This window comes from Phoenix dactylifera, chromosome 15 (assembly GCF_009389715.1).
Source record: "Phoenix dactylifera cultivar Barhee BC4 chromosome 15, palm_55x_up_171113_PBpolish2nd_filt_p, whole genome shotgun sequence".
Lineage (NCBI taxonomy): Eukaryota > Viridiplantae > Streptophyta > Magnoliopsida > Arecales > Arecaceae > Phoenix > Phoenix dactylifera.
Genome location: NC_052406.1, coordinates 10,640,197 through 10,661,235, shown reverse-complemented (window position 1 = coordinate 10,661,235; position 21,039 = coordinate 10,640,197). Strand labels below are relative to the sequence as shown.

The window sequence follows — 21,039 nt, the reverse complement described above, 5'->3', positions numbered from 1 at the left end:
GCGGACTGGCACCCGACAGGGAAGAAGGGGCAATTTACCATCCTCATCGGGCAAACGGTGATGCAATGGCGGTCCATCTCCCGCCGGACGAGGCTCTCCGGGCACCCCTGCTCGCACGCCACCACCCTGTATGGGCACGCCGCGTAGTGCCGCTCCCTGTGCGCCGCGCAGAACTTGGCCGTGCAGCCCTCGCTGTCGCACTCAGCCGGCCGGAATTCGCATCCGTTTTTATGCTCGGCCAGCGCTTTTTTCCGTGTCGAATTTCATTCGGCAATGGAACTCGTTCTTGAAATCCAGATTCCGTAACAGAATTTCCGAGACGGACTCCCTTCTGTCGATCGGCCAGAATCGGTTCATCTCCATTTCTTGACCGAAATCGTCGATCTTGTCCTCCCGGGTGTCGCTCAGCAGCCAGCCGGAGACGCGGCCAAAGATGGTTCTTTTCGAGCTGGCGAAGTCTTCCATGAGGTCGGAGACGATGTCGGCCGGGTCGTCGGGCTTCCCTTCCGTGGGATTTCGATCTAGATCGGCGTCATCGGGATGAATTATCGATTCGGCGAGGTAGGTTTGGCTGCGTTGGGTGAGGTGCTCCACCATTTCTTTTCGAAGGTCGACGGCGACGTAGGAGGGGCCGGAGAAGAGGTTGCCGGCAGTGGCGTCGACGCAGGCGGTGGCGAGGCCGGGGAGGAGGAGCTGCGCGATCTTGTGGACCATCTCGGCGTCGCAGTGGGGGCAGGAGTGGGATGGGGGTGCGGCATCTTTCGCCGGAGGGGGATCAGAGACGGGCAGCTCCATTGGGATGGAGAGAGGGGGTGGGAAGAAGGGAAGAGAGGTTTTTCGAGGGAATGGGTTGACATGAGGAAAGGAAACAAGGGAGAACGAGAGAAAGGTGGCAATCCAGTCAGAGAATGCGGATCTGGATTCTAGGCTTCAGTGAAGCTTGATTGCACCGCGAAATCATGATCATGCGTTTCAGCAACATCGGTAACTATTTCTCATTCGGAAAAAAATATTAATGACTTTTCTTTTCTTTTCTTTTTTTAATATACATACATACCACGATTAGTCACAACAATTTAGTGTTCTTCCACAAGAATATTATGAGCCCCAGGAATATTATGAGCCCCAGGGATACTCTTCTCATATGTGATACTCTTTTTCCTATAACAGTCATGTCATAAGTTCGCCGCCCGACTGTAATAATCAACCTTGAGTGATGGTCCGGAATAACATTACCTTTTTTTTAAAAAAAAGATGATACGTGCAGCTTCATATATGTTTGTGGTATAATATGATCTTGTACATTTTATGTCAATCTCAGGAGGAAATTTTTATGCATACATTATAACAATCGAGTCGCCAACAATCAAAAGTAAAATTACCAACCATAGAGAACAATAATTTTTTTTTATTTAAAAAAGTAAAATCAGAAAGATGCGCCAAAATATTATCATTTCTCCCGATGAAAGTTCAATGTTCAAAATAACCCGTTGAAATCATTATCGACCATTATGATAATTATAACAGCAGCTGCTTATTTCAATTTTGAAATATTAAAAATAATGGCTGCTAGAATCGGAAATTACAGGCAATTATGAAAAAAATTACTAAAATAATGGTTAAGAAACCTTGGACGCCGTATGAAGGGAGATTCTTTTGTATTTCCTTCCCTTGTTTCTCGACAAAATAAGGAATGGAGAAACAGCAGCACTCATTTGCATGCATTCGAAGGCCAAGATAATCTTCTTCCCTGTCGTGATCCTTGCACGGCCACGTACGTTTTCGACATGGCCGGCGGACATCGTCGTGGAGGCCTTGGGCTAACTTTCGCATCGTCCGTCGGGTGGATGCATGTCAGATGGATGCATACCAGGAGAGGATTGGAGGGAGGGGTTTGATCGTGAATAAAACTGATGATACCAGTAGCGATCGAAGAATCATCAGGCGGTCGGACGACTCACCGCCGGTGGAATATATTCAGAGCCTGGAGACTGTGACTGACCATGCATGGTCGCACACGGCCGCCGGAGCAAATTTACATCAAGAAGAAGCTGGTTGCTGAGGTGCCGAGGAGTGGAGTAGCTGGGGTTGGGGGTGCAAGGCCGGAGCGCAGGGAGTTGCTGGATGTCGCGCAGATAGACAAGAAGACCCCTGAGGCATTTGGAGATGAGGAGGCCGAGGTTATGAGCTCGATCGATGCATGGGAGAGATGAGGCGGAGAGGGCAATCAACAGGAGGCTGGGTCATCTCATGTTATATATGGGAAACCCTGTCCAGGAATTGATGGATGGATAGATGGTCTTCAGTGGACTTACCAGCTTCCTTGCTGAAACTCTTAAACCATTCTTGAAAAAAAAGAAAAAAGATAATGGGAATTCATTCTTTATGCAAAACAAGAAAAAAAGAAGAAGAAGATCTAAGTCTATAATACTATTGCTTAGAGCAGGAGGAGCTACATCTCCGGCAAATTCTAGCGTCTTAACAAGATACACTCTAACAATCATTAGTGGATTTCATACACATCGGCTCACTTTGCTATTTCTTACAAAGTCTAGGAATCTGGCATGTTAAGACCAATGAAGTTTGATGTAGCTTTTAAAAGAACAATTAATTAAATAACCTACCATCCAGTATCACCAAAATATAGTTTTCTAAAGAAGTAGCTTAAGATTTCATGGTTTATAAAATTTCAACAACATTGCAAAGATAAAAAAAAATAAAAAAAATAAAAAAAATGCATGACAATAAGCAAGGAAAAGTAATAGCAAGAATTTGTGTATTAAGAGTACGATGTAAGAACACCAAATATTAGTTGGGATTATACCACCTCTTGCCATTTAAGTCATGAAGAAACAAGGGTTCTATTGAAGGATGTCAAGTTTTACTTTCTAGCTTTTGTTCTTAGTATCATGGTTCCATAAGCATTAGGCTTGATTAACTTAGAGACTTGAATTTTTGCCCAAATGAAAACAGTATGAGCATAGTATAGGTGGGAGGTCAGAACCTCTCACCCTTCCTTTTTTTTTTTTTTTTTTTTTTGGTATTGGTCAGGAATGAAAAGACGAGGACTTCAAGCTAGATGAGTGATTTTTACAAATAACATCTTAATTATTCGGTTTATTGCACGTAGTTTATGCTTAAAGATTTGATCTAATGTCTGAATATTATTTGCTGATATAAAATTTATATAAACTTTGGTTTGATGCCGTTAGATCATATCTTGATACTAGTTCAATCTTCCCTTCTCTCTCTAGAACACGGTGGAATCTTCCATCCGAATAGATAATGGCCGTTGGATCAAGGGTAAACAGCCGACGTAAATCAGAATAAAGAAAACACAACCGCAAGAAAATTGGAGGACGGGAAACCTCACGTGGTGACGTGGATCAGTCTTTCTTTCCCCGAAGATTCCACCCTTGGTGGTCCCCACCTCTCCTATTCGGTCTTCCCTCCCTCCGGAGTGAGGGAAAAAAAAAAGGCACGCCGCCACCGCCCCTCCGCCGCGGCCACCGCGCTTCTCCCTGGCCCCGCCCACGCATCCCCCGCCATCTCCGTTCTCCTTCAGGCTCCGGCGTCCGCGTCTCCCTTCCCGTCCCCTCTGTCCGGCCTGCTGCCTCCCTCCGCTTCTTCCCTCCCGACTCCTTCGCCCCTTCTTGCGGAAGGTAAGCGGGCTCATCCCGAAGAAGCTAATGCATGGAAATTGAATCTTTGGTATTACGATGATGATGGGATTATTAGTTTTCCTTCCCTTGTACACCCTGTTGAAAGTCGAGTGCAATATGAAAATTTCTGAATATTTTCGGATTAGGTTTTGGTCGATCTTGACAAGATTTTTGGTTTTTTATTCATCAAAGAAATAAGGTGAAGGAGGTGAGAATTGGATTTAAAATGAACGACGATGGCGATGAACTAAGAGACTAGGATTGATTGAGTATGTAACTTTGTGTTTTTTTTAATGTTTTCTTTTGAATCTGGTTTTGAACGATCTAGAAGAGATTATTGTTTTTTTTTTTTTTTTTTTTTTAAATGTGAAACATGGTTTTGGTTGATAGTGGAATTGAATGATGTCTCTGAAATGAGATATTAGTGTTTGAAGGTGTTATATGAGTATATATTGAGTAAAAAGGCTAAATTTGAGTCAGGCTAGTTTAAGGGCTTGGGCTGGACTTGACAAACATCTGGAGGGAGTGTTGCATCTTCCTGATGCTGGACTTGACTCGCATCTCGAGTACGTTGCAGCTGCCTGATCAAAGATGAAAGAGCATGAGATGGATGTCTGTGATCATGTAAAACAATAAAATCTCTGTGGTCTGTTTTTATTTTATTGCCATCATAATCTGCTCGCACGAATCATTTGGCATGAAAGGGAACGGGGTATTTTATAGATGGCTATGATCCCATCATATAAAGATGCATGAGACTAGTTCAAGTGGAACTGTGGAAGACATATTTGATAGCTGGGTTTTATCTGATCACCAGAAACATGTCTGGGTTCCTCCTTTTTCTTGTGTTCCAGTCAAACTTCTTTACTTATGTGAAGCAGTTGGGCGTGTGATGTTTGTAACTAATTCAGAAAAGGAGGAAGAATTGTTTGGTGGATTGCTGTCATCGGACAACCAATAAATTGTTCAGTTTAGAGTTTTTTTGCTGTTGAAATTTTCTGAGGTAAATTGATTATTTGTCTATATTGAACATCATCTCAAGGGGAATAGAATCTAGATATGGATATATTATACTTAAAAGATGGAATATATCTATGGACACTTCGTCGCTTTGATGGCTATAGAGAATGCCACCATGCATGCATGCATCGTGCATACATGTACAAATCAGGAAAAAACTGCGCAGGCATTTCAGTTATCAATCTTAATAGAAAAATACGCTCTTAATCTGGAGGAAAGACAAACAATATTTACAAACACTGGGATGACTACACTTTTCTTTTAGAGACCTTACCTTTTATTTGATATTCTGTCCCATTATTTATCTCCCCTGTCTTAATCTTTTCGCCTCTTTTTTCTAAACACTTGTTCAACAATCCTACTCATCCTCCTCGTCCCTTTCTCTTTCTTTTTCTTCTCTACATTTGGAACATTTATTCTCTTCTTTTTCTTCCTCCTCCTCCTCCTCCCATTCTCTTTCCTTTTCTTCAATATATTTAGAACATTTATTCTTGAGGTGAGGCGATTTAGAGTTTGTGTTTCATTGGCCATGCTTGCTTCCTTCCAGCTGTATTGGGGTCAGGTCAAAGGTTGAATTTAATGTAGCGATCATAGGTTAGAACATGGAAAACTGTATGAAGAGTAAATGCCTAGAGATTCCTTGGGGTCTGAGAAACACATGAATGCCAGCAGAAGATTGTATAGAGAAATCTTGAGCTTGCATTTACACTTTCGTCACATCTGGAAAAACAGTAATTTGCGACTTTCAGGGTCTCCTTTTATTCTTCTTTTCTGTAGGAATTATTTGTGCTAGCAAGCATGTGCAGTTGCACCGAATGCCTCCCGACAATGATGCACAAAATCGTAGTAGTCTCAAGACACATAAGGAAGCTTAATTCCTCAGACATATGAACATTGTCTATTAAACATCTATAAAATCCTTAGGTATTTGATCAGACAATGATGTGAAAATGTCTGAATCAAAACAGTAAAATGTTCATGGGAATATAAATATCTACTAACATATAAATTATTGGTTTGATACCCATTCCGGATGATGCTGATTTCCTGTTTAGAACTTATCAATTCTAACCTGAGCCTAACACCGGTTCATGTTAACATCTCTTCTTCTCATCCTCACGACTTTTTTATGATTTCTTTACTCTTTTTTCCTTTTCTTCTAGTTATGTTTTTCTTCATTCTTCTTATTTCTATAAATATAGGATTTTTAAACTAGGTTTGCCTAGTCAACATAAATTTGCCCACCTTTATCAATGCAAAAAATATCATATGGATCCATGTTGTATCATCTAATATTAGTACTTGGTCTATGATAATTGTGTATAAGCCCAAAGACCCTTACAAATAATTCTTGAGATCATGGAAAGCCTAAATCAATGGCTCAACACATTTCACAATTCACATATTATTATATATCATGACAAGCCGGCCTTTTACCCTTCCCTTCACTACTTTTACCTAACTTTATCACTATCTAGTTCTTAATATTCTGCCATTAATTTTCTTTTGCTTCTTCCAATTCCTTCTTTTGAGCGTGACGCATGTTCAACTGATCCATTGTGAGCAAGTAGTCCTATCTGAACTTATGATATGTAATCTGATATCCGATCTTTTATATTTGGGTTGGACCTATCAAGTGTTATTGAGATCAAGGAAAGCATTGATCACAGACTAGTTGAGACTAGAAATAAAAACTGGATGCAACCAATTTGACCGATTTAAATTTATGAGAGGGAGAAAATAATGTCGGAAACTCTATTGTGATTTAAAGTTTGATCCAATATAACTTTTTTTTAAAAAAGATCTCGTTCTCTACAGGAAGAGCCTTCGTGCACCAATAATCTTGCTCTATTGTGATCTAGGTGCTATGGGTTCGAAATATGAAAATAGACTCTCCATACGTATGGGTAAGGCTGCGTATATCTGACCCTCCCCAGACCCCATAGTGGTGGGAGCATTGTGTACTAGGACAACCTTATTTTTTTTCATTATCTACTCTCTAGGATGATGCAACAAATGCTATTATTAGTTTCATCTATGGTCGGCGGAACTGTCCCGAACTGGATGGTTCGAGGCATACCGAGCCGTATCGACAGTGGATCGGAACAGTTTCGGCAACCGAAATAAAAAACCATCGTCAGAGAGGGAGAAGGAGAAGAAAAAAGAGAAAAAGAGAGTGAACGAGGGAGAGAGGGAGATAGAGAGGAAGGAAGAGAGAGGGAGGCAGAAGCTGGTCGGCAGAGGGCGGCGGAGGTCGGCCGGCAGAGGGTGGCGGAGGCCAACAGCCGCGTGGAGGAGACGACGGTGAGGCTCCGCCTCCAAGTTTCCTCTTTTGTTTGAAACAAGGGTCCGGAGGACCCCCTTTTTAATTTTGCGATTTTTAAGTGAAGTTGGCAAATCACTTGCCAACTTTACTTAAAAATTATCAAACTAAAAAAATTCCTTTTTCGAACGAAACAGGGGGTCCAGAGGTGGAGCCCCTCCTCCACCTCCTCCGCATGGCTCGCCAGCCTCTCTTAACCTCATTCTCTCTCCCTCCCTCCTTCTCTCCCCTTCTCTCTCTCTCTTTTTCTATCTCCCATTTTTTCTTTCCCCTGTCTTCTCTATTGTGTCGGTACGGGCCCGGCACGGAATAGTATGGGGGCGTACCGACCCGTGCTGACGGACAACTGGTTCAGGCCCTGGTTCTGGCATAGGAAGATCTTGGTTTCATTCACTAAGAAATAAAACTCTAGCCATGTTTAAAGTCATATTGTTTGAGGTACCCCTTGAGCCACCAAGAATAACCGAAATATCAAAATCTATCAATGCACTGGGATTTTTTTTATTTTTCCACATCTGTGTAGTGATACAATTTTGGTTTTATTTTCTCTTGCATTGCATTATTTTGTGAATTGATTAGTATGTGCTTTTGCTGTTGATCATCTGCATATGATTATTCTTGGATTTTGTTCCCCACAGGAGTAGCACAGTTTTCTTCTTGTCAATGGCGCAAGATAGTTCCACTGTTGAATCACCTCGCAGAAAGACAGGTCTTTTGAGAGATCAAGTCCAGTTGGTAAAGAGAAAGGATTGCGATCGTTATGAAATTGTTCCAATTCAAGATTCATTATCTTTTGAAAAAGGTTTCTTTGTAGTAATTCGTGCTTGTCAATTGCTGACCCAAAAGAATGATGGAATTATTTTGGTTGGTGTTGCTGGTCCTTCTGGGGCTGGGAAGACTGTATTTACTGAGAAGGTGCTCAATTTCATGCCAAGCATTGCACTTATATCAATGGACAACTATAATGATTCAAGTCGTATCATTGATGGCAATTTTGATGGTAACTTCTATTCTCTAGGAGATTAAGTTATATCTCTGGGCCATTTTGCAATTTTTTATTGCATGTTTTCTTTTAAAAAATATACTATGATATTTCTTCCCTTGACACTTAGATGAAGCTATTCGTTAATGCCTTTTAGTATTACCTCTATAATGCCTTGTTATTTGGTTTTATGGCAGACTAGATTTTCATGATGCTAGATTTTGTCGAATGTAAACTTGATCGAGAAGAGAGGATATGATGCTTTACTATAATGGCCTTTTTATATAAACCGAAAGTCACTTGTAGTTATATGAGAAGTGACAAGTTAAAGGTCTTTCTTTTGTACACTCTATCCAAAGAAACACTTGTCGCTATCTTTCCTTTGGCAATAAAGTAGCATCTTATACATGATACATAAGGGGCTTTTGACATCGTTGTCTTGTCCTGTAAGTTTCAATATGTACTCCATGTCCATAGTTGTTTCTTTGGATATTGGCTTGTCTGAGGAAGAGTAAAGGTCTCCCATACTGATTTTAAATGTATTTTCAATGTGAAACTTTTCTCAAAATTGATTTCTAATTATAAGAGAAGTCTACAGGCAATTATCTTTGCCCACGTTTTGTTTCGCATTCCATTTATAAAAAATGTCTGCAATATTCTGTACTGTGCAGATTTTGACAACAAAGACTAATAATATTGCATTAGATTGGGTGTATTATATATATATATATATGTATAAATTATTCCTAACATGTATACAAAATGTCTGATTCAACAAAGCTATGAGGATCTTGAGTTTGCATATCAGTTTTTTTTTTTTTTTTTACTTTGCTATAAATGTGTTTTAGTTTTACATGTGGATCAATTCTTGTCTATTAGAAGCATGATTCTTAATAAAACCAACTCTAGTGGCACGAGAATTTGTGCTAAATGATGCATAACTTAAATAAGAGAATCCTATCGTAGGACCCCAGTTTGCTACAAAGTCAACTTCTATAAGATACCACTAGTAATAGCATGATTCTTAAGGACATTTAGATATCTGAATGATTGTTATGAAATTAATTAAATAATATATACACTCGAGTCCACCCAAAATAAAATTATATGACCATTTAAAGCAACATGTGTGCCAAACAGAGCTTTACGTAGTCCATAAGCATCTGAAAAATGAAGACAAAGAGGGGGTAGTGTGAAAGCAGGAATGTGGTTGCAGCTGGATGTAATTCCTAACTATGTGATGCCTCTTGCTATGTTTAAGCTTTTGTTTAGTATAATGGAACCTTGGAGGCAATCAAGCTATCAATCCCCTACCAAAGTGTCATGTATCTAGCTTACTTTAAGTCAAAATGGACTAACAATAATTGGTATAAAGAGGATACAATTTGCTCCACCAGGGACCTAATACTCTTTGGAGGCAAAGAAGAATGATTCTGGGAGCAGCAATGAAGATGGAATGTCCAGAAGGAATTTGCAGCAATTAAAGTTTCAAAGTACTGTGCTACAATGGAACAGGAGCAGAATGAGATTTACTTTTCAAGGAACAAGGCTGGCACCAAAGTTAGCACATGCTAAGCTTTAAACTTGGTCCATGACGCAGGAAATGATATTATTTAAGGGATATTTTCTGTTGAAGACTGTAAAAGAGCAACCTTGCCTCTATGCATAAATTATGGACTTGATGTTAAATAGGAATTTAATTTTTCAAGAGCATAATGTGCTTTGTGAAAAGGTCGGACCCTTCATAGAGTCAAAGATTGGAGCCAGTGTATAAGAATCGAGCTTCTGCTAGATTAGACATCTTTAAGGCCCTTAGCATTTAGGACTTACAAGTACAAAGGGGTCGTTTGTTCTCATTCTGAGCGGACAAGCAAGTTCCAGATGTTGTCGGTAAGGAAACATTGGCTTCATGATGTATTAATTAGCTGTTCCTTTAGGCAACTTTGCTTGATGAAGAGTGTAGCAAGACAAGCAAAGGGGTTATTGAAGCCTATGAAGCCAAAATCTTGACAGAAATTTATCATTAGGGGATTTTCAGGTCAAACCTTCAAAGGTATCAACCAGTTTAATGGTGGACTGTCACTTTAAGTCCATCCACTGGAAAAGAATTGGTGCTGAAAGCAGATGTGGTGACTTTCGGAAGTCTAGTATTTTCTATTTCAAAAAGTTTTTAGTCTCGAGTCTTTATGTCAAAAATACTAAATCTTCAATTTTCCATGGTATACGCATATAGTGACTGCATTGGAATTTGCAGGATGTTGTCAGCTAGCTGTCTGTTTAATCCCAGTTCTCTCTGCTGTAATGGGTTGTAGTGCAAGTAAGACTTAATTGGAGAAGGGGAAAAATAGGGACGCCAGAACCTCTGTACTGTCTAGTTTAATGACCTTACCGTTGAATTCAGATGGATGCAATTTCCAATGATGGTATGCATGAACATGACATATCAATATGGATTTTTTGATTTGGTGAGGATTGGAACTCAGGCATATGGAGCCGATTGTTGCTGGGCTAATACAAGCTGTCTGAGATAAATTTAAGAAACTTAACAGGAGCCAACTTGAAGCAGTAATTGCTGCTTGGGACTTTTAGTTAGAAAATTGATTCCTGAATATATTCTGAACATTATTGTTTCAGAAGTAATCTCTACTCAACATCTTGTATTCATTGTTCTTCAACCATACTCTTATTTTTCTCTGATCACAAAAAACAAATGTTGATTTATAAATGTGAATTCCATATATGAGGATTCTCATTACTTGACAAGTAGGGATGTGTACCTAGATGGTTTCGGAGCATGCAACTGATAGCTTGCCATATCCAGCAGGTTTTATAAACATGTCGTAGGTCTAATTCATTCAATATTATTTGGCCCCTCATCTGTATATGAATACATTGCAGGTTCACAGACTTGTGCTTAAGCTATGATGATATCTTATGATTTGATTAAGGGAGTTTGGAAAATACGCAAAATGTGCTTATTTTTTGTGTGAAGATCAATTTTTATTTTGGTCCTCACATCAGAAGGATGTGCATGTACTTGTAAAAGATAGAATAATAAACCATTTAGATGATCGTAAATTTGTAATGATATTCTCTTGTAGTTGTGTATGTTGATGGCCAGAAGTTATTTGTACTCCTGTCTTTCATTTACTATTGCTTTATTTTAGAGAATATTAGTATACTTCAAGGTTGTTACCTACCAATCTCAAACTTTGCTGAGAGATGAATCCATAATGTTATCAATGCACATGCATCTTCCTTTTGATGTTCTACCAGCAAAATTTGTCAGTTATCATGGTACAAGTTAGTGTATAAGTAGGTAAAACTCATCGCAGATAACTCATATTTGCAATATTGGCACAGATCCACGCCTAACAGATTATGACACTTTGCTGGAAAACATTCATGGTCTGAAAGAAGGGAAGTCTGTTCAGGTGCCAATATATGATTTCAAGCTGAGCTGCCGCACAGGATACAGGTGACATACCTCTTTGCTATCAGAAAGCAGAATGCTTCTATACTCTTTGAGACTATTATCTTATATCTGTTGATTTTTGATGTATTTGATATCTCAGCCACAACTTCTTAGGCCAACCTTAATTTAGCTTTTTGCCTCTCCTGTTAACAGGACAGTAAATGTTCCTAGCTCTCGAATTGTAATTATTGAAGGAATCTATGCTTTGAGTGAAAAGCTGCGGCCTCTACTAGACCTACGTGTTTCTGTGACAGGCGGCGTCCATTTTGACCTTGTGAAAAGGGTTCTAAGAGACATCCAACGTGCTGGCCAAGAACCTGAAGAAATAATTCATCAAATCTCTGAAACGGTTATTTGTCCATTTTAATTTATCTTATTTCTTTTTCCTGTGGAACCTAAATGAGAGTAAATGGCTATAACATAATCGTAAATTTGACTGTTACACAATTTATTCTTTTTTCTAAAAGCAGTTTTTCTTTTAATCATTGAAATAGTTATCCAATATTGGTAAATAAACAAATTAGCTATATCTAATGTCTCAACTGGATCACTTTATGCAGGTGTATCCAATGTACAAGGCCTTTATTGAACCAGATCTGCAAACTGCACATATAAAAATCATCAACAAGTTTAATCCATTTTCAGGCTTTCAGAATCCAACTTATATTCTAAAGGTTAATGCCCTATCCTACATTTTTCTTTAAGTTCGAGGATAGATGAGATCAACAGTGTGCCTTCTACTGTTGTATCTATTCTTGCTGCTTCTAGCACTAAGTGCTTTCTATTGTTGTAGTCATCAAGGATATTATCAGTGGATCAAATCAAGGCTGTTATTTCCAAAGAACATGCAGAAAGTATGGAAGAGACTTATGATATATACTTACTGCCACCAGGTGAAGATCCAGAAGCTTGCCAATCTTATCTAAGAATGCGAAACAAGGATGGAAAATATAATCTTATGTTTGAGGTTTGTCCTTTGCTTGATTATCTCAATATGTATCAATTTTTCTTTCACAATTCTAGACATATATAGCACCTTCATTTATATGTAGGCTCGGTCCGTAACTTACCTAGTATCATACTTTTTGACTATTCTACTTTTTTGCCTGAATTTTGGAATAATTTATGTTACTCTGATGAGTACTTAGTCTATGATGTCTATCATTCCTTTCAGAAAATTCATATGTTGACCCATTTTAAGCCTAATTTCGATATGCATTACATATTCTAAACAGATATGTCTATGATATTATTCTGGATTTTTTTATCAGTACTTTAAAATTATACAAAAGAGAATAGGTCAATCTATTACTAGGGGTAGCCAACTCAGATCCTAAAGCATATCTTCATGGGAATGTATATGTTGTGCAATTAGCAATCTATATTAAACTTTTGAATTATTAATTGCAAAACATTCTTGATAATATATTCAACAAACCTCTGGACCTTTCTTTGAAGAATATCACTTGCGTTCTGCCATTACTAGGTAGAATACATCCTGGTGGTTGGGCTGCTTGTTTTCATGCTTGCATTGAGCCACATATTTCCTGAGACTGCACAACTCCTCGCAGGTTGATGTGTTGTATACTGCTGCTCCTTGGCCTTGATGAATGCTCCTCTTTTTTGGTGAACTTGTTACTGTATGTGCAGTTTGTCCATTTAATGATGCTCTTCATCCTGGAAAAAGTAGAAGTAAGATCATATTTTATTTTTTCTGGGTGCATTTTAGATGATTTATTGACAATCAGTGTCTTAATCTGTGCCATTTGCAAGTGTGACTTCAACAAACAACATTAGTTGGGTAACATACGCGTGTGGATTTTTCAGGAGTGGGTAACGGATAATCCCTTCATCATATCACCCAGGATTACTTTTGAAGTTAGTGTGCGCCTTCTTGGTGGGTTGATGGCCTTGGGATACAGCATTGCAGCTATTATGAAAAGAAGTAGCCATGTGTTTTCTGATGATAGGGTCACTGTGAAGATTGATTGGTTAGTGCAGCTTAATCGACGTTATATTCAGGTAATATTTCTCATATTTTATTTTCCCAAAAGCTTTCTCATATTTTATTAATGACCAATTGAAAGTTATGCTCGTTCATTTTTAGCTGTAAATATGAACACTTTTGTTTGGAATTCTTTTGGCTGAGATTTAAAAATATGTTGCTAAATTATGTAGTAATCCTAGTTTGGCTTGTAGCTTGACCTACCATTGTGCATTGTGAGATCTTTAAGAGGAGTTGCCAGGAAATTCATGCAGTCATGTGTATGGATCAAAAAGGAATACTTATATTTGATGCATGCCTTACAATCCATGGAGCATCTTCTTCACTCTACATTAGTATTTTAGATTTTTAATAACATTGAAACTAGTATTTTCAATGATGAAAGGGCATGAGGAGTACATACTAATGAGGAGAATATCTGAAAAAGAATTGTTGTGTAGCTCAATATATGCCGAACTGATACCGGGTACTGTACTGGTCGGTGCCCGGACCGGTTCGGCAATTCTTGGCCCCTATTTTTTAATTTCTTAGAAGTTCTCTCTTTTCAACTTTTTCTATAAATTTAAGTATAATTTGATGTTTTTTAATTTTTTATATTTTTTGATATTACTGTGATCTCGGTTTAAGCTAGATGCATCTTATTTCTTAAAAATGATACAAATCATAAAATGAACAATATAAAATATCTTCAAATCAAGATACAATCAGTTACATACTTTTAAAGCACTTTCGGATATCTAAAATCGGATCGAGTGGCAATGCCTGTCGTAGATGTCCAGATCATCAATATAACAGGAGGCACATCAACATATCCCTCTATCCAAGCGATGTTGTAGTCTTATATTCTCAACCTATGAGGAACGCGCATCGGGTTATAAGCACCTTCGGATCTCTTATTGAAACTCTGGCTCTGAGAGATGTCCTCTGGCTGATAATACAACTGTGGAGGGACCCATCCGAATATGCTGGCAGCAAAATTTGACCCGTGGCTTTGAGCCAAAAGCCCAAATTAAAGTAGAATCGATGCGGACCGACCGGTTCGCATCGATTCCTAGCCGACCCGAACGGAACCGTTCCGTCCGGTTCGCCTGTAGTACCGGCCGGTTCCGGCCCGGTACCACTGTAGTTCCGCCGGCTCCATAGGGGCCGGAATCGTTTTCTAATGCCGAACCGATCCGGTACGGGCTGAATCGGGCGGTACGGCCTGGTTCAGCATTCCTTATTACTAGAATTCCACCAATTACCAAACTAGTCTTCTAGTTGCAAGAGCTTTGTGATTCTTTTGATTCAATCAAGAGGTTTTTTTTTCAACTTGGCCAATGATTTCACTATTTGGTTAACGGAGTTACTTTTTTTTATTGACTTTTATGAAAAATAGAAATAATAAATAGCCAATCATATTGGACCTTGAGAACAATATGGTCAACTATGGATTGTATGGAGCAGAGCTTCACCTATCCATTTAAGTGTAGTTTTACTTCCTTGCTGACCTAATAATGTTGAAGGGATTACTCCTTGTTATTGTTGTTGCCTTGGATGCTTTCTGGCTGGTGAATCAGGCTACAGGATGGTTTTACTTTGAGAAGCTAAGGCACACTAGTTTGTACAATAAACCAAACCTATAATTAATTAGCAGGTCATTGACAGAACTTCTTGTACATTCGCTTAAGGAATAATTAATTGGCTTAGAGTTGCTTGAACAAAACTGAAAAGCATCTATGGGCTTGTTGGGCATTTTCTGGGGTTGCGTATCTCTGATTATGAAATACTTGACAATCAATAGAGAGAACAAAGTAGAAACAAAGTTGACATGTATCTTTACCACAATAATTAGCATATTAAATTGTCGAAGTTTGTGCGGATAGGTACAGTTTTGTTCAATAAAATCATTAAATGCATCTATTATAGTAAGGTGCATCTCTTTGAGGGAAACTGAACCTATTGTTTTGTATTTTTGCTTTCTTTTCATTTTGTTTCATCCACAATAAAGCATGTTTAGGTTGAAAAACCTTCTAATCTTGTAATTGGTAAAAAGCTTACAAGTTCCTTTGACATTAAGCTTCTTTTAATTTTGATAAAGGTGCAAGGAAGAGATCGGGTCATTGTCAAGCATGTTGCGGAGCAGTTGGGCTTGGAAGGTTCTTATATTCCTCGCACATATATTGAGCAGATTCAACTAGAAAAGCTCGTGAATGAAGTTATGGTATGATTTCCTATTAAACAGATCTATTGAATACGTTTCCCCTGCTGCTAGTTTCTTTTACTGGTGCATATCATATACTTTTGATATGCAGGCATTACCAGATGACTTGAAGACTAAGCTTAGCATAGATGAAGATCTGGTTTCTAGTCCCAAAGAAGCACTTTCTCGAGCTTCTGCTGACATGGTTTCCATGAGAAACAAGCATCTCAAGAGGTTTCCTTTTTTGTCACTTACTATATTTAAGTCTGCAAATTTATTGCACATGAAATATGCGAATAGTTAACCATGGACAAAAGGCCATTATGTTTTTCCCTTGAAAACCCTTAATAGCTTTGAAAGTTCAGCACCATGTTGGGAAATTGATATGACACTGTCTGTGTGTTTTCACATACAAATTCATGACTCTGATTACTATTGCTGTCGTAATCCACCTGTGTGATTGGGTTAAGCTCTTTTTACAATTCCTTTTTTTTTTGGTTGTAACCAGAGTATTGTTTTGCTGCCATATGTGTCTCAATCTATAATAAATATAATCTATTGCTTCTACTCAACCAGATGCAACCACCAACAATTCTACAACCTTTAGTTTCTTGATTCTTGGGATAATAGGTTCCTGAAGTACAAAAGAGACCATTTGAGGATTTTTGAAAAAGGAAGAATATTTGAACGACAAACCACTTAATCTGTGATTATTTTGTTCCATTTTAAATGCCACTATTTTCATAATTTCCTACAACATGGTGTTATGGTTAGTTTAGAAGCCTGCAATCATATATATATATTCCAGTTACTCCAACTTTTGTTATTTATACGTTTTCTTGTATTCTTCACTATTTTTTTAACCCTTACATTGTCATGCAAATCATGGTTAAGCAAACCTCCAAATGTTATGCGCTAAAGCATCTATTCTCCCCAGAATAATCAGTTGATTCTTTCTTAAAATCATTTTGATGGCACTTAGGCTTATGCATGTCATCTGCTCCCTTAACAACAACTAAATTGATATCCACTTATTGATCATCCTTGGAATGGTTGATATTCATTCTTCTTTTTTTTCCATCCTCTCTTCCATTTCCAAATGAAACCAGAAGAATGTTTCATTCTAATTTGGATTGTAACTTTATCCTTATCTTATCCTTTTCACTGATCCGCTTGCTAAACACTATAATTATTGCTATAAATGCTTTACTTTAAGAAATAAACAGATTTTATATAAAGAAGTAAATAGATTTTTATAATCATCATTTATAATTACCAAAGTGGCACAGGACAAGCATTCTCCTTATGCGGATAACCGATCTTTACATTGATATGGCTGAGCAGGACACCTAGATGAGCATCAGTCTATCATGGACATTGGTTTACACTAGGGGAGGGACGAAGCTGGAGTCTAGCTACTACTATTAATATACGCACATATTAAAGAAATATAAATATAATGTATATTCCATTATTTTTCTCATTCCATTATTCTTATTTTCATTTCAAATAATATCTTTTCCATATGGATAAACTTGAAATCTTTTGCTGATTTGTATGGCCTTCTATATGCATTCTATTGACCTTTAGAAGTGCTATTTACTTTATTTTTAGTTACGAGCCCCATAACTGTAAGTCTGTAATACAGCAGTTTCATTACCTGCATATCTCACTGCAACTAGGAACTGTTGCAGCATATCTTGAACTGGCCAAAGCATGCTGTGGGTTGAATTTCTTTTACCATCCATATGCATGTCTTACTTTGTTTATTGTTTTGAAGATTAGATTGCATATTTGAAATCTGGTTACAACTAGACAATTGGATGAGAATATTTAACATAATGCACGACATTTGCAATATTTTGCTTGCATCAAAGATCTGTTGTATAAAGGCAATCGCATAATACTTTTACCTCTAATTTTTCATTTCTTAAGCTTTGGTTTTCACATCTGGCATCCATGCTGGTCTCTGATAGGTGGAAATTGATATTTGTTTCTTTTTCAAGGGAACACCACTTTTGTTGTCATTGCTCTAATGTGTTGTATCTTTGCAGTGGTTTATCGCATTCCTATTCAACACAGGGGGACAAGAATCTACCTAAGCTTACCAGGCTTACTGTCGGCACCAGAAGATTTGATAGACCCACCCCTGAGTCACCTACAATCAACCAGGTGGGAAGACAGTATGTTTATTTAGAGTTTCAAAATGCTAAAATATCACTAAATGTTTGTGGGTTTTTAGGTTCTATTGCTGCTGTATTTGCTGATACAACACTCCGCACAGTACTATTGCTAACTAATGCTATATATTGCTCTTTGCCTTTTTTTCTCATTTTATCTAGGGTGTGATTACTCAGCTCTCAGAACAGATTTCAACTCTGAATGAAAGGATGGATGAGTTTACCTCCCGAATCGAAGAGTTGAATTCCAAGTTCAGTGCCTGGAAACCTTCTATAAGTCACCAAAACCTCTCTCTTCAAGGTGAAACCTGTAATGGCTTTGCACCCACATCTTTATTCATGCCTGGCTTAGGCAACGGCACCTTGTTACCCAATTCGTCATCTTCCTCTCAACTGAGTAAAGATTCTCAATTAATGGAAGAGGTATGCAGAAATTTGATCATCTTTATCGCTTCATGTTTCAACTACTTTTGCCAAGGGATTTTTCAGGTAGAGCTGGCTTTTGCTCTGACATTATTACTCCTTAGTAGCATAACCATGACAACCAAGTCCTCTACTGGATATTAAGGGCATTGTCCAAGATTATATTCTTGTGTATCATGTCCCAGCCATTTTAAGTTTGAGCTCCTGAGCAATCCTTATGCTGCAAAAGACACTAAAAAAAGGCTAATTAGAATATTTCAAAGGAAAAGTTGCAATCTCATGTCATACAAAAACTCTATTCTTCCCTCTGTGCTTCCATACTAGTACAAATAAAGGCTTTAATTTACCCAAAGTTGCAAGGAAGCTGCTTCATCTTGGAAGGCACCTGTCAATTCCACTTCCCATTTCACGTATTTAATTTCAGCCACTTTTGTTGGAATGGAGCATCAGCTACTTAGGTCGAGTTGTTTTCTGTGCCCATTCTTTTCTTCCCATCCTCATGTTAAATGGTCATGTTTTGATACTGTTGTGTCCAATATGTCAATAGATTAGACACATTTAACTTTCAGTCATTCTCGGTCAGTGAGATTGAACAGTGCCCATATTTTTACACAAGCAGATAATTTCATTGCCTAGTCATTAGTGAATATTTCTAAAGTCATTCCTTGATTAATATTTTCTGCAATGTTTGTGCATCATATGTTTTGATATTTGTTTTTATGCAGTTCATGCTCATCACCCGAGGCCAGCGTCAGATCATGCATCAATTGGAAAATCTCTCCAACTTGGTTCATGAGCGCTCCGCAGAGTTGACCCATCAAGGAAGAACTAATAGCAGATGTAGATTGCTAGATTTGGATTTGATTGGGAATCCACTTATCCTCATGATGGCAATAGGTAGCATTGGAATTTTTTTGTTCAAGGGTCTCCGCCACAAATGAGTCAACTGAAGCCTGGAATACATTCTTCACTCTTTTCAGAAGCCTTTTTTTTTTTACTTTTAATATCTTGCAAAACCATGCAAGAAGCTTATCATGACATCAGATTGGCAGTATGCTATCAGGCAAACCCCATTGCAATCCTCCCATGGCGGTTTAATGTAGAGCTCACATCACGGAATTTGGCAGGCAAAAGCAGGGCTATGTGCTTCTCTCGGGCCGTAGACAAATTTGTATATTTGCACATAGAAATTCACAAACTCAAAATAATGGTGCAGCAAAATCCACCCGATCCCTTTCTTCTAAATTTTCTTCTCAGCTTGTCATGATCCATAGTATCAGTGTCCAATTTAAATGCCATATATTCTTCTACATTTCTGCATTGTTGTTCTCCTTGGGCAAGGAGTCCTCTGGAAATCTGTTAAGCTGAACGTATGGAAACACTCGTAGCGTTGTTTGGCTAACCATTTTGCTAGCTTGTTATCATCTCCAATCCTAAATAATGGGGTGTGTGCATATATAAACATGATGATGACCTCAAAACAAATCTAAGGTTTCAATTTATCTGTCCAAAGAATTCTAACCCTAAATATCACAAGGCTAGAAGCTCAATTCCATGGATCAGCGTTTCCCAACGGGCGCCCGTGAGAATCAAGAAAATTCACCCAGAAACATTGGTAAGCGTGGGATCGTTTGCCTGGCTGCGGCTTCCCGGCTTGACCGTTATCGACCGTTGGTGTCAAATGCCCATAATTGTCCAAGAACAGGTGAAATTTCTATGCGGGAGGCCCACGGCCTGGCTTAGCGGGAAGTGATGTCTAAGCATGACGACATTGTAATCATCTGAAAAAAGCATGACGACATTATGTTATTCAAGGAACCCAGTGGATGACAGAAGCTCGAGCTTGGATGTCAAGAGATACTCTATCGTGATGCTATTCTGTGTGTTGTGGAGTGAAAGAAATGATACGATTAGAACTTGAATAGAATTTCCTAGCGTTGACTGCAAAAAATAGCAGAGTCTGACTATTGATGGAAACGAACTAATTTTATTGGCTGGTCAAAGAGGAAAAGAAATTCACAATAGGAGCTTCATGTAAGAAATTCGTATTTGCAATGTATTACCATCAATACTTTTGAGCTCGGATATCCTAGCCAGCTTGGTGGGTGATTAATATTTAATTAAACAGAGGCATAAATTCTCGATTGAGAAATGTGGCTAAAGAATTTCTTTAATTGATCGAAATATCTACATATTTTGACTGACATGTAACAGTAGATACCAAATTCGTGGTCAATATGTCAGCTAAAACAAGGGGCTAAAATTTTCATATATTATGTATTAATGTGATCAAAAAATGATTTGAGATGCATGATGATGTGATTGGATGGTCTTTCGTTCAAAAGACTAAACCCTGCTCCAAGCGATAGTCAAGTCTTATATCAAAATGAGCTCATAGAACTTTTTCCTGGATACACGGTCATGCTTTTCTTTTTAGTTTTGAGGACTCAGTTGGTTCGCAAAAATGGAAAGAAAAAGTGGGTCAACAAAAAAATAAAAAAAAATATCTTATTTTTGGTTGGAGTATTTTTTTTATAAAGAAAATAGCTTTCTCATATGAATAAATTTTTTATATTTTAAGAAAAAAAATCCATATAAGATATGAAAACATATAATTCACACATACTAAAATTTGAGATATATTTTTTTTTCCAAAAATACACTTAAGCTTTTAGATAGGATGTGATAAATTTTTTTTATTAAAGACATAACAGATATTTTATATAATTTTTATAGAAAAGTAGATATTCAACCACTCTGAAATATGTCATTTTTTCATAGTTAACA

General features: G+C 38.0%; 1 protein-coding gene and 1 pseudogene across 1 annotated transcript; one reads left to right on the top strand and one right to left on the bottom strand.

Moving 5' to 3' along the window:
* The window catches only part of LOC120113339, a 7,997-nt pseudogene extending 7,030 nt beyond the window's left edge, over positions 1-967 (bottom strand).
* Positions 968-3,458: 2,491 nt separating this feature from the next.
* Positions 3,459-19,497, top strand: LOC103711520 (inorganic pyrophosphatase TTM2-like). Its single transcript, XM_008797691.4, has 12 exons — positions 3,459-3,662; positions 7,644-8,005; positions 11,351-11,465; positions 11,616-11,811; positions 12,023-12,136; positions 12,256-12,429; positions 13,290-13,484; positions 15,548-15,670; positions 15,762-15,883; positions 17,704-17,821; positions 17,992-18,252; positions 18,978-19,497. Exons 2-12 carry the CDS (start codon positions 7,669-7,671, stop codon positions 19,191-19,193), a joined length of 1,971 nt encoding a protein of 656 aa, XP_008795913.1. The 5' UTR covers positions 3,459-3,662; positions 7,644-7,668; the 3' UTR covers positions 19,194-19,497.
* The last annotated feature ends 1,542 nt before the right edge of the window (positions 19,498-21,039 follow it).